This window comes from Hermetia illucens, chromosome 3 (assembly GCF_905115235.1).
Source record: "Hermetia illucens chromosome 3, iHerIll2.2.curated.20191125, whole genome shotgun sequence".
Classification (NCBI taxonomy): domain Eukaryota; kingdom Metazoa; phylum Arthropoda; class Insecta; order Diptera; family Stratiomyidae; genus Hermetia; species Hermetia illucens.
This window is the reverse complement of record NC_051851.1, coordinates 151,289,072-151,301,346: the sequence shown is the minus strand read 5'-3', so window position 1 is coordinate 151,301,346 and position 12,275 is coordinate 151,289,072. Positions and strand designations below refer to the sequence as shown.

The window sequence follows — 12,275 nt, the reverse complement described above, 5'->3', positions numbered from 1 at the left end:
TTAACCTCGATGATGTGTAGCTGACGAGATGGAAAGGACACTTCACCACGGCTCTTAACCGTATCATGCCTGGTGAGGTTTCCCCTTTGGAAGAAATGCCGAGTCACCGAAACATACGGATACCGACTGCTCTTCCAGGGAGAAAAGAAATCATTTCGGCGATAAATGAACTCAAACAGAGTAAAGCTATTGGGCATGACGGTTTCTCCGCAGCGTTATTTATTGTTGCACATGAAACTACTGTAGATCTGCTACTTCCACTCGTACGGAAATCTTGGGAATCCGAAATCTTTTCCAGAGAATGGAAAAGGGGGATGAAAAGGCACCCGAAGGGTATCAGCGTGCTTTTTGCCATCGCAAAGATAATAGCTAAAATTATCCTGCAACTCATGAAAGAATGTCAGGGAAGCTTGATAGGCTGAGATCAGGTTGGTTACCGTTCCAGATCCTACTACATTGACATTGACTATATCAACACCCTGTGAATCATTTTGAAACAGGGATACGATTTCATGAAGGCCTCTGATAGTGTGAGCAGGAAAGCATCTGGCGTGCTCTAGGCAGGAGGGGGTCCCGGAGGAACTAAAAGCCATTTTTGGAGATATACCATATATGAAGGGGCGAAATGTCATGTGCTGCACCGAGGTGAAATCTCAGAGGATTTTGAGGTCCAAAGCGGAGTGCGCCTAGGTTTCATCTTGTCACCAAAATTATTGCTTCCTATTATTGGTGACGTTCATGCTGCTTCATCCTTCCTCAACGACCTCGCCTACAGTGATGATAATTGATTACTCTTGAACGGGGCGTAGGTGTTGCTTTGAATTTGGAAAGAGGGGCAAACGGAGTTGGATTGAAGATAAACACCAATAAAACCATGGCTCTCAGTCTGATCGGTCATCGCACTTTTCCTCTCTGCATCGAAAGCATCGATCAATTTTTTATCCAAGAAGCGTGGTTTCTGCCGAACTGGATCTTGCCCGGCGCATTAACAGCGTTAGATGCGCTTTTACCTGCCTTGTGTACAATCTATATATATTATCTCAACACTAAAATCAAGTTGAGACTGTTCTGCGCTAGTGTTCTCTTTGTGTTGCTATGTAGGAGTTTCACATGGAAAATGACCACCACTGTCACTCAAAAGCTCCATTTTACCTGAGTACGCAGGTCTGATATTTTTGCAAACGAAGAACGTGGTCGACGCACAGGCCTGGGAATCATACGCGTTTTGATCGGAAGGCGGAAATGACAGTGGATAGGTCACACACATTAAGGAGTGTTTTAGTAGCGCTATTGTTGATAATGTTGGCGGTCAAAGGGTAGTACAGATCCCGAGGCGAAATATGGTTTGATACCCACAATGGAGCATAAAATGTGGGAATCGCCTGCTGAACCAAAATCAGCAGCTTTATACCGAACCCTATCTCCACCTCCACGTGCTGATCGCTGGGAGTTCTTTCTTAATGAATAACTGTAGACGCAGAAAGATGAAGGCGAGTGTTCCACGCGTAAAACCGGGACAAATTGTATCAACTGGTCCCCCAGGTTGGGGGTTGAGTAGGGCTGACAATCCTACACGGAAAACAACTTGTTACGAAGCCACAATAGGAGCCTCGGACAGGATGGATTTTACAACGACGAACCCGGCAACGACAATGGATTAACGATTTGCGCATCTTCTCATGGAACATGCGCTCCCTGTACAAACCGAATCCTGCTGAGCAGCTAGCCGATACCCTTTCGCAACATAAAGGTGATGTAACAGTGTTGCAGGTGATGCGATGGACGCGGTTTCCTGGAGAAGAGCCGCTACATCATATATTATAGCGGCCATCCAGTAAACCATGTGCTTGGAGTAGGTTTCTTAGTCAGCCAGAAAGTGGAACCTGCTGTTATCGGCTTTGAAAATATAAATGAAAAGCTGTGCACTCTGCTTTTGCGTTCAGGCCTCTACAAACGAGACTGCAGAATCAGAGAGAAGGATACCTTCTACGAGACAGTTGAAGAGACCCTCCAAACCTGTCCAAGTATGATATTAAAATCATGCTTGAAGATAGATGGAGAAGGAGCTCGTATTCATGATAACGAACTGCGAATTATTCAGATAGCAGTAGTGCGCTCAGTGATTGTTAGAAATACTTGGTTTGCGCGGAAAACGCTCCACAAACAAACATGGACCTCTTCAGACGGAGCCACTTTCAACCAAATTGACCACGTGCTGATTGAACGTCGCCACCTCTCAGCCTTGATGAATGTCAGAACATATATGGGGGTCAATAAAGGCTCGGACCACCATCTCGTTGGCAAAGTGCACCTGGCTCGAATTACAACACCACCTACAATCCCCTCTGACAATCAGGTGAGAGTGAATACTGAAGCCATCCACAACACGGAACTCCGTAATACATATAAGGACGAAATGGATGCCGCAATAGTCGCAGTCAACAGAGATCCTGGAGATGGAGTATCAACAAATGATCTTCACAACCACCTGAAGAACGTTATCATTAATACGGCCACAAAGATACTTGGCGCCAGCCTCAAAAAGAGTCGGAGCGGCTGCTTTGACGATGAATGTAAGCTAGCAATGGAACGGATGAATGCTGCATACTGAGTAATATTGTATTCTCAAAGAACGCGTGCACGAAGCCCGTCGAACAAAGAAGCGATTTCACAGACGGAAAAAGGAAGCCTGGGAGAACCAACAGGTCTGTGAACTCGGAAAGTACAGAGAGCAACCGCACCAGGCGCGGAAGTTTTACCAACAAATCAGCAGGATGAAGCCATACACACCTCGATGTTCATCCTGCCGAGACGAAGAGGGAAATCTGATTTCCGACAGATTGGGCATATTGGAGCGATCGGTTGAGTATTTTCATGAACTATCGGCGAGTTGGAGGTCTCGCCAACTGAAGACGACGGACAAATACTGCCACCACCAAGTATAGAAGAAACAGTCCGTGCAATTCATCGGCTTAAAAACCATAAGTCGCCAGTAGCCGATGGAATTATGACCGAATTGGTAAAATATGGCGGTCACCAACTACACCAACTGATGCTCAAGGTGTAGGACAGCGAATCAATGCCTGACAACTGGCAAAGAGGCATTATCTGTCCTGTGTTGCTGAATACAATCTATAAGATATTATCCTCTATCTTGCTAGATCGAGGCTTCACTTCAGGCAAATGAGCAACGGGTCAGATTTTCTCCCTGCGGCAAGCGATGGAAAAACTGTTGGAATATGGACATCAGTTGCACCATCGTTTCATCGACTATGACAGCTTAGGGTAAAACTGTACACGGTCAAGAGGGAATTCAGTATCCCGACGAATTTGATAAGACTGACTAGGCTGACCCTGACCAATGTGCGAGGCCAGATAAAAGCAGCAGGATCACTCTTAATACCATTCAACATCAACAGCGTTCTAAGATAACGGGTATGCCCTATCATGGGTCCTCTTCAACTTGGTCCTGGAGAAAGTGATTCGCAATGCAAATGTCATTGCAAGATGCGCCATTCTTTTCAAGTCCATCCTACTGCTGGTCTACGCTGATGATATTGACATTATGGGTAGAGCAACCAGAGATGTACAGTCTACTTTCATCCAGATCGAGCCCTGGGTTCATACCAAAAAAAATTGAGAACTCTTGGCCGCGTTCGAGAGAAGAATCTTCCCAAGAATTTTGGCCCCGTGTATGAGGAGGGACGATTTCGTAGCCTGCAAAACGACGAAATCTATGAGCAATACCACAAGCGTCGGGTTGTGGATAAAATCCGGCTCAACAGGTTGCGGTGGGCGGGTCACTTAATTCGTATGGATGAGGATGATCCAGCCCCGAAAGTCTATAAGGAGAATATCTATGGTAGAAAAAGAACACGAGGCAGATCCTAACTGAGATGGCGTAGGTCAGGACGCCAAACAGTTTTTAGGGGTATCAAATTGGTGAATCTCGGCGCAAAACCGGGATATCTGGAGTTCATTATTAAGGCAGACCTGGTACCGGTTGGTGCTCCGTTGATGTTGGTACTGATCGACGACGTTGAGGCTGCGTTCTTGAGGGAACGAGGCAGTGAGTTTGAGCAACCGTCGGTGTGCTGTCCATATGGGTGTGCATTCCCCCCCCCCCCTCCATCAGGGACGGGGTAGAAAAACGACTAGTTCCTTAATTATGAATACCGATTACTGAAGAGCAACTTGAAAGGAAGCAGTAATAAAAATAATGAAATGCCTTCAAGGATAGCCCTTGGACTTCTGTATCGCTCTTTTGCGGTGAAGAGTGGGTCGAACAGGAAGTATTGAACCAGCAGATAGACATAAATATATACTAGGTAACCCTTTCGACTATTCGGAGTGCAGAGTGGTACCTGAGAATTCGGGTCACGTAATACTCATTGTCCCAAATTTGGAATGATAAGGAGGAGCTGGAGAGGCGTTCTTCTAGTGAACGAAGACTCCCAAAATACAATACAGGAAAAGTTGACATGAGTGAGATACGAAAGGAGCTTTAATGTGGTGATCAGGCATGAAAAGCGTAAGGGACGAGAAACATGGTCAGCAACTAGATATTATTTCCACGGTAACAGAGATAGGCTCCCAATGGAAGAGGATTTCATTGGGTACGAAGCCCGGACACTGTCACACTTTCTATACATGAAATCAAAGCAAACAATAGGAGATACTTGCATCTAAAATGCTGTGCATTTACTTACTCCCATCCATAAATGCTCCCTCAATTGCCTGCATCGTATAGCCATAAAACTATGTCCAAGTTGAATTCTACAGATCTAAATCGGTAATTGCTCATGGGCAGCAGTTGACCGAAAATAGATAAATCGACACAAGATAACTGCAAATGATTCCAATCCCAAATTACCAATGTATTGACTAAACAGGAGTCACACAAGCAGAAGAAGAATCTCGCTCCAGGCAAAGTAATAATGAAACCAATCGTACATGAATCAAGGACAATGCTACAGTGTTGAGGTTTACAGATTCTGTTGTTCTTTGAAAATCCATCATATCCTAGTGGGACTACCTACAGATCCATTGTATGGATACATCAGGCATTTCTTGGAACATCATCCTTTTGTGCTGAAACAAGCGACAGAAGGTACAATTGCAAAACAATACACCAATCAAGATATAAATGCAACGATTCCCCGAACTCCGTGCACTGTCTTCACGCAACAATGCATCTGTATCCTTGCCGATGGCATCTTGTCATTCTTCGCCTTCCTTCCGCTTTCCTTGATTGAATCATCGTTTTGAAAGTCATTTTTCTCCTTACAGTTTTTCCAGGACTCCTCATAGAACCAATAGCGACATTGATAACAAAAGATGTCCCACAATGAATAGTTTTTCTGCTTCTTCGGTGCAACTGAGCAAATATTTGTACAAATGCACGAGTTGCAATATATTGGGGTCCTTGGAGCACTTCCTTCCTTATTGGTCGGGGGAGAAATGAGGGAAATTTATTTGAGCTGCACGACAATCACATAATTGAAAATAAGCACATATCCTTGTGCGAATGTGTGTACAGCGGAAACATTTGTGGAACAGGAAAACCAAAATGATGCAGCAAAGGAGTAGTTCGGCCAAAGTTAAGGAGTTTTCTGAGCATTGTTTAATCGAGAGGCAGGTCGGGAAGTGACCTTGCTTCCGACACGAAGCGCTGGCTTGAAAGTTTGTCCAGGATAGCCCGTTTAAGTTCATAGACTCCTCGTGATTTATAGTTTGGCATACCTTGCCGACTCCTTTTGATTTATGTGTATGTAAATTTACTTTCAGGTTTTGGGAGACCGACATCCGGACCGCAAGGGAGACCAATCGGTCCACGATTCGTGGCAAGCGGGCATCAACACTTGCGTAAGTAATTGCCTCCGAGTCACTCGGGGTAAATTGTCTGGAACAAAACGGATGTATTAGCATCCTTAATCTAATGTCCTTTTTCTGTATTTTTGCATGACACACACACGCATCTTCTGATATCTGCTACCGCATCTCCCATTCAGATACTCGGCACTTAATGAACCGAAAACGGCTGAGATGAAAGCCGCCCTAGAGCAGGCTTTCAAGGAGGCATCCCACGACGAAACATTCCGGAAAGTTAAAAGAATGAGCTATTCCAGCAACGCTGTCGGCGAGGTATGTTTGTGTATGTGTGTGTGTTCAGGCGTGCTGGCATGAACCGAGGCTTCCTTTTTACTACATTCATTCAGTCAACTGTAAAATACTCGTAAAAATATTGTTGGGAATTATTTCTCTGCCGTCGATTTTCAATAATGTTTACGGGTCACGTCCTTCATATTCGTCCTGGTTATGTCTATGCCTGAAATATTTTTTTAATAATTCCCAATGATTTCTGGATTTTTAATTAAATTTAATATGCGATGATGTGCGTACTGAAAAGTTATGATTATGAGGCTTTTCACGCGGAAAATTTAAGATGGCGACGCTGGAATTCAAGGAGCTTCTTTTCTAGGGTAAACATTTTTCAACACAATTAATTTGAATTATTAGATGATTTTTTTTATATTAATATGCACATTTTGCACATCAGAAATCAAAGGGAATTGACTCGTTAGGATATTGCGTAGGCTCAGCATGCTCGAGATATTCTAGGAAGAAGGAAGTCAACAACTTTCACATTTTAATGACACTTTCCACCGCCTTTGAACATGCCTAACTTTTGAAAAGTTGAAAAAAAGCCTACAACATGCGGCCAGAACCTACTCCTGTGTGAGTCCTTGGCTGAGATCAGACCACAAAATGGTCTTTTGTAATCAATTGCAAAAAGGCTAGGGAATTCTTTGATGCAAAAAGGTTTTCTTTCGTTGGAAAGGTTCAATGTATCTCGCTTGGAAAATTAACGAAAAGTTAGACAGAATGTTAGACAGCAACAGTCAGCCGATGGGCCACGAGCTGCGAAACCCTTCGCCGGCGCTGCCGGGTGGCAATTCTGGTAGCGGCAAACTAGCTCCGGAGATGTGGACCAGTGTTGAGGCCAGGCTGTCGGGGATGGCCTTTGAGCATTTCTTGGACACCGAAGGCAAACACGCGGGACTCATCTCCAGCTGTGATTCCTCTCAGGTGGTCCGTTGATTCCACGTTATAGCTTGCGTGGACCAGTTCTCTAGGGACTTTCTCGGTTCGTGCGTCGCTAAGATCAGCGTAAATCTCAAGGTCATCCCTTACGACGAGATTCCCAGGAAACCGGTTGCTCGCATCTGGTTATCGAAGGTCTGCATGAATAGGGACAAGCTCGTCCAATTTCTGCGCCTTCAAAAACTGGGGATTCCCGTGGATGATTGGCTTGTTATCAAGGAGAAGGAACCTCAGACATACAGCCAACCTTTACTACTCCGTATAAACGCAGAGTGCCTGGAAGCACTGAAAAAGGCCGACTATAAAATGCGGTTCGCAATATGGAATGTAGAAGCAAAAGTGTTCCGCTCTGCAAAACCGGACGACGACCTAAATCCAATCGACGCCACCAACGAGCTTTTGGAGGAGCTGTTGATCGACGGTCCGACGGAAACTGACGAACCCAACACCCAAGCAGATGCTGAGGATAGCGTAGATAAATCTGCAGCACTCGAAGTGCGCCTCAGCCTATCTGCTTGCCTTCTCTTAGAAGAAGATGTCGACATCGCGCTAATACAGGAATCCTGGGTCGGAGGCGACCGAACTATCAAAGAGCTCCAAAGGAAATATTTTAATTTATTCCACAGCATAGGAAACGCTGATCAGGATAGACTTAAAGCATGTATTCTTGTGAGGAGGAGTCTGCACGCTTTTCGGTGTCCGGACCTGAGTTCCAGCGACCTAGTCGTGGTCACGCTGGAGCAAGCGGGGGCAGAGAACGTGTATATTTCCTCGGCTTACATAGCTAGTGTCCGGATAGCTGAGTGGTTAGAGCACAAGGCTGTCGTGCGGAAGGTCGCGGTTCAAATCTCACTGGTGACAGTGGAATTTGTATCGTGATTTGACGTCGGATACCAGTCGACTCAGCTGTGAATGAGTACCTGAGTCAAATCAGGGTAATAATCTCGGGCGAGCGTAATGCTGACCACATTGCCTCCTACAGTATACTGTAGTGTACCGTTACGGTCTTGAATGAAGTGCTCTAACACACTTCACGGCCTAGATCCAATATGGATTGTTGCGCCAACGATTATTATTATTACATAGCTCACGATCGGTCAGCTCCGCCAGAAGAACTACAATATCTTACGAAAACCATAGTAACAAAGAAAGCCACCTTGTTGATAGGCTGCGACGCCAATGCAAGGCATGCGCTTTGGAGCAGTTCGGAAATAAACGAGAGAAGCGAGTTATTCTTTGATTTTGTTATTACTTCAAACCTATCGATGTGTAACAGGGGCAGTACACCAACCTTCCATTTCCTCTGTGATGGTTGGCAAGAGGTCCTTGATATCACCCTAATAACCGACAATGGGATTCTCAGGGTGGAGGACTGGAGAGTGTCTGACCAGGGATCCTTCTTTGATCACAGTTGAATACTTTTCAGTCAAGATCTCACCACAGAGGTCTCCAAACCCTTCAGAGACTCCAGGCGGATCGACTGGAGAAATTTTTGGTCAAGTAATTAAGAACAAACTGTCCGGTGCGCAAATTGGTAAGATTGCTACCAGAGACGAACTGGGCTCTGAAAAAGGCATTCGATACCGCCTTTAAAGTCTCATGCCCTACTAAGTACAGTAATTTCACCGTGGTGAAATGAAGATCTCTCCAGCCTTAGGAAGCTGACCAGAGAAATCTTCAACGTCTGCTACAAACAAAAATATTTGCAGCCATACAAGGACTGCCTGAAGAAGTACAAGTGGGCGATCAGGACCGCCAAGAGGCGGTCTTGGTTAGACTATTGTCAAAATATCGAAAGCATCAGTAAGCCCGCGAGGCTCAGTAAGATCCTGATCAAGGAACATAAAAGCCTATCCTTTCTTAAAAAGTCAGAAGGTTTCTGGACGGAATCTTTTAGCGGAACCTTGGAGCTGCTGATTTCTCGCCAGCGAGGAGGACTGTGAGTCAGAACCTTGTTCAGAGGGTTTGCGGCCACCCCAGCTGTGCGAGACTATCAAATCGGCAATTATCGAGGATAAGATCGGCTGGGCTATAAACAGCTTCTCCGCATATAAATCAAAGTCATGCTACAGAGCAGCAGGAAAAGTCTGTGCCGTGGCTTGTTGAGATTTACCGGAGCTGCATCTCTTTAGGATACGTACCACAGTCTTGCATGTGTGCACGAGTGGTTTTCATACCAAAAGCGGGCAGGCGCGATCATGGGTCTACGAAGGACTTTCGACCAATCAGCCTAACCTTTTTCGTGCTGAAGATCCTAAAGCGCGTGCTGGACATTCACTTAAGGATGATTATGGAGAGAACGCCTTTCTCTAAGTCCCAGCATGTCTACCTCAAAGGAAACTCCACAGAAACCGCCCTCCACGAGGTAATTGGCACGGTTGAGCGGTCGCTGCAGAACAAGCAATATACCCTAGCAGCTGTTTTCTTGGATACAGAGGGAGCTTTTAAGAACGTTAGTACCAAAGCCATCAAGGAGGTGGTGACCGGTACTGGATTGGAAGGGTATCTCACGCATCGGATTACATCAATGCTAAGTACCAGGATAATCCGGCCGGATCTGGGAGGCAACCGCTTGATCAGAACTGTGAATCATTTCACCGGTGCTCTGGTTAATAGTAATGGACAAAATTTACGTACATTGGTGAAGGTGGTGGCGGGCTGGATCATCCTCATCCATACGGATTAAGTGACCCGCCCACCGTCACCTATTGAGCCGGATTTTATCCACAACCAGTCGGTCGTAGTCACTCATAGATTTCGTCGTTATGTAGACTACGGAATTGTCCTCATGTAAGGGGCCAAAAATTCTTTGGATTTTGCTAAGAACCCAAGTCTCCGAGGAATACATGAGGACTGGCAAGATCATGGTCTTGTATAGTTAGAGCTTTGACCGCAATGCTAGCAAAATAAATCCCTATTACAACCTGAGACCTAAGTCCCCATGTCGAGGCAAAAGTCCGCCTACACAGCTCATAAGCTGTGAGAGTTTTTTTTTATTTCCTAAGCCTTTGCAGCTTTTCCCCTTTACGATTGCACTGCTACTGCTACTGCCCCAAAAAATATGCTGAGCTTTCGCATTACAACCTATTAAGAGTTCAAGGACACTTGATTCTGCAAACACTACCAGATCCCGTAGTTCTTGCGTCGGCGGAGGACACAAAGAATCATAGGGCAAGTTAGCAGAGGCAACTATAACGTTTCTCCTCTTATCATTAACCTGGTATTGTAAGTTCACCGCAACATGATTTTGGGAACAGAATTGTCTCAACATGGTTGCCTCTAACAATTTTGACATCAGAACGCTGGCCCTCGGTCTCGAAAATCTCCCATTAAAGAAGATCCTAATCCTCTTCACTGATCCAATACCATAGATTTTGTTAAAACGAACTCATGGCTCCTACATCAGAAATATATAAGGACACTCCAGCAAGTTTGCCAGCCTTGTGGATCTCACTGGGGATACCAGTTTGTCCTCACCTTTCGTAGAAAGTTCCACTTTCTTGCGTCCAGTTTTTCTGGATATTGCCACACTTGGTGGTATAGAAACGCTCATGTCCTCATTCCCAGGAAACTTTGCCTTTTATCGCAGTGCCCTCCGTTGTCGTTGGCTAGGAGCCTTCCTAGGTTCACCGTGTCCGGGCTGCATGGATCTGTTTCCATATACCCTAATTAGACCAGTTCCACCCAGATCACCACTTTCTTCCGTTTTTCCTGGTAGAGGCAGAAGAAAAAGCCTGCGATTGAAGTCTCATTCTGCCGAGTCTTCCTTTTTGGATTTTTGGAAGAGTTAGGCAGGTTATACACGGTGTCACCAACAGGCCGGCCATAATCAGGTTTTCAGTTCCTCTCATTAAGAGACACCGGGTGCAGGTTTTCCACTGAAGTGGAGACCCGGTCTTCCACAGATTTCGCCGTGGGGGAACATGAATTAGGTGAGGCCTCCAAAATCCGTGCCTCGGCCACGACCTGATTTCTCAGAGTCGCGGGTGGATTTGAAGCCTCCATCTCCATGTGTTTTTCAATACCCTTAGTGTAGTAGTAAACTACCATAGGCTCCTCACCACGACAAGGTGGTATCCGAAGGGGAGCCCTATGCTGGGACTACAACTCTATTTGAGTGTGAACCTATTAATTATTATTATTGCGATAGGGACTAAAATGTAAAAAGAATTCTCCTTAAATTTGCAATATGGATGAGATACAGAGGTACTACGCGTACGTACTACGACCAAAGTGATCACTTTTCTTTGAGGATAGCTTCCTGGAAAAATTCTCCCATTTTTTGGCTGGTTTGCTCTGCCTCAGTTGTCATCCTGAGCAGTACTACTTGTCTAAGGCATACAGCTGCCATATTTAGGATCCTAGATGCATATTCAAAACGAGAGAAGTTGTTATGCTTTCACTCTAGTGTTTAAGTGAAATTGATGATAATTTATCTTTTCTTCACACACAGATTACACGCCGTCTTCCTTTCTCCGAAACCTCGGCAGACCAGCACACTTCACATAGTGGGCATGCCACTCCTCAAACATCCATTTACAACGCAGATCCTAAACTGCTGGACAAGCTGGTATCCACGCTACTTCTTGAGCGCAATAACCCGGAAAAGATCATCAGGACACCATCGGGTCGTCTTAGCCGGCGTCGAACTTTGTCAAGGTCTTTCTCAAATGTATTGGGGCGTTCCAGTAAAACCCTTCCACAAAATCTGGTGACACCAAACGATCTGCACAACAGCGGAATTCAACTTACTTCGTTCATGCCGACAATTATGGAGCAAAATCAACCCCCAGCGAAACCATCCCGGGTCGATAGAGGCTCACGGAATTCATCTTTTAAAAGTGTCCTGAATTCGATTGGAATGTCGGCTCAGAGACTAAGCCAAAATTTATCCAGCAACGATGAGGAGAAAGCCAACTTGGCGGAGAATATTTTGCAGTGAACAGTGAATATGGAGTCCTTAGTAAATACTATTAGTATCCAATTTAAAGTGAATAAAATTACCGAGTTGCATTCACTTTGAGTGCTTCCCTTAACTGCTTTCTTATCCCTTTGTTTCCCATAATTTTCAAATTGACGTGGTATGACCCATTTTACGCTGCTGTCGGTGTTCAGACGAAGGGAATGTCTCTTCTTTTCACTGGAAACCAACCACGGACTTAATTGCCCAC

At 45.2% G+C, this 12,275-nt stretch overlaps 2 protein-coding genes across 2 annotated transcripts in view; one reads left to right on the top strand and one right to left on the bottom strand.

The window, feature by feature from the left end:
• Positions 1-12,121, top strand: part of LOC119651727 — a 118,763-nt gene extending 106,642 nt beyond the window's left edge. Inside the window, exons 10-12 of the mRNA XM_038055454.1 lie at positions 5,788-5,865; positions 6,012-6,144; positions 11,558-12,121. Of these exons, the coding sequence (XP_037911382.1) occupies positions 5,788-5,865; positions 6,012-6,144; positions 11,558-12,046 (700 nt within the window). The 3' untranslated portion in view covers positions 12,047-12,121. The remainder of the gene's footprint in view (positions 1-5,787; positions 5,866-6,011; positions 6,145-11,557) is intronic.
• LOC119651725 overlaps positions 1-12,275 on the bottom strand; it is a 613,458-nt gene that overhangs the window by 179,686 nt on the left and 421,497 nt on the right. The gene's annotated exons all lie outside the window — the stretch shown is intronic.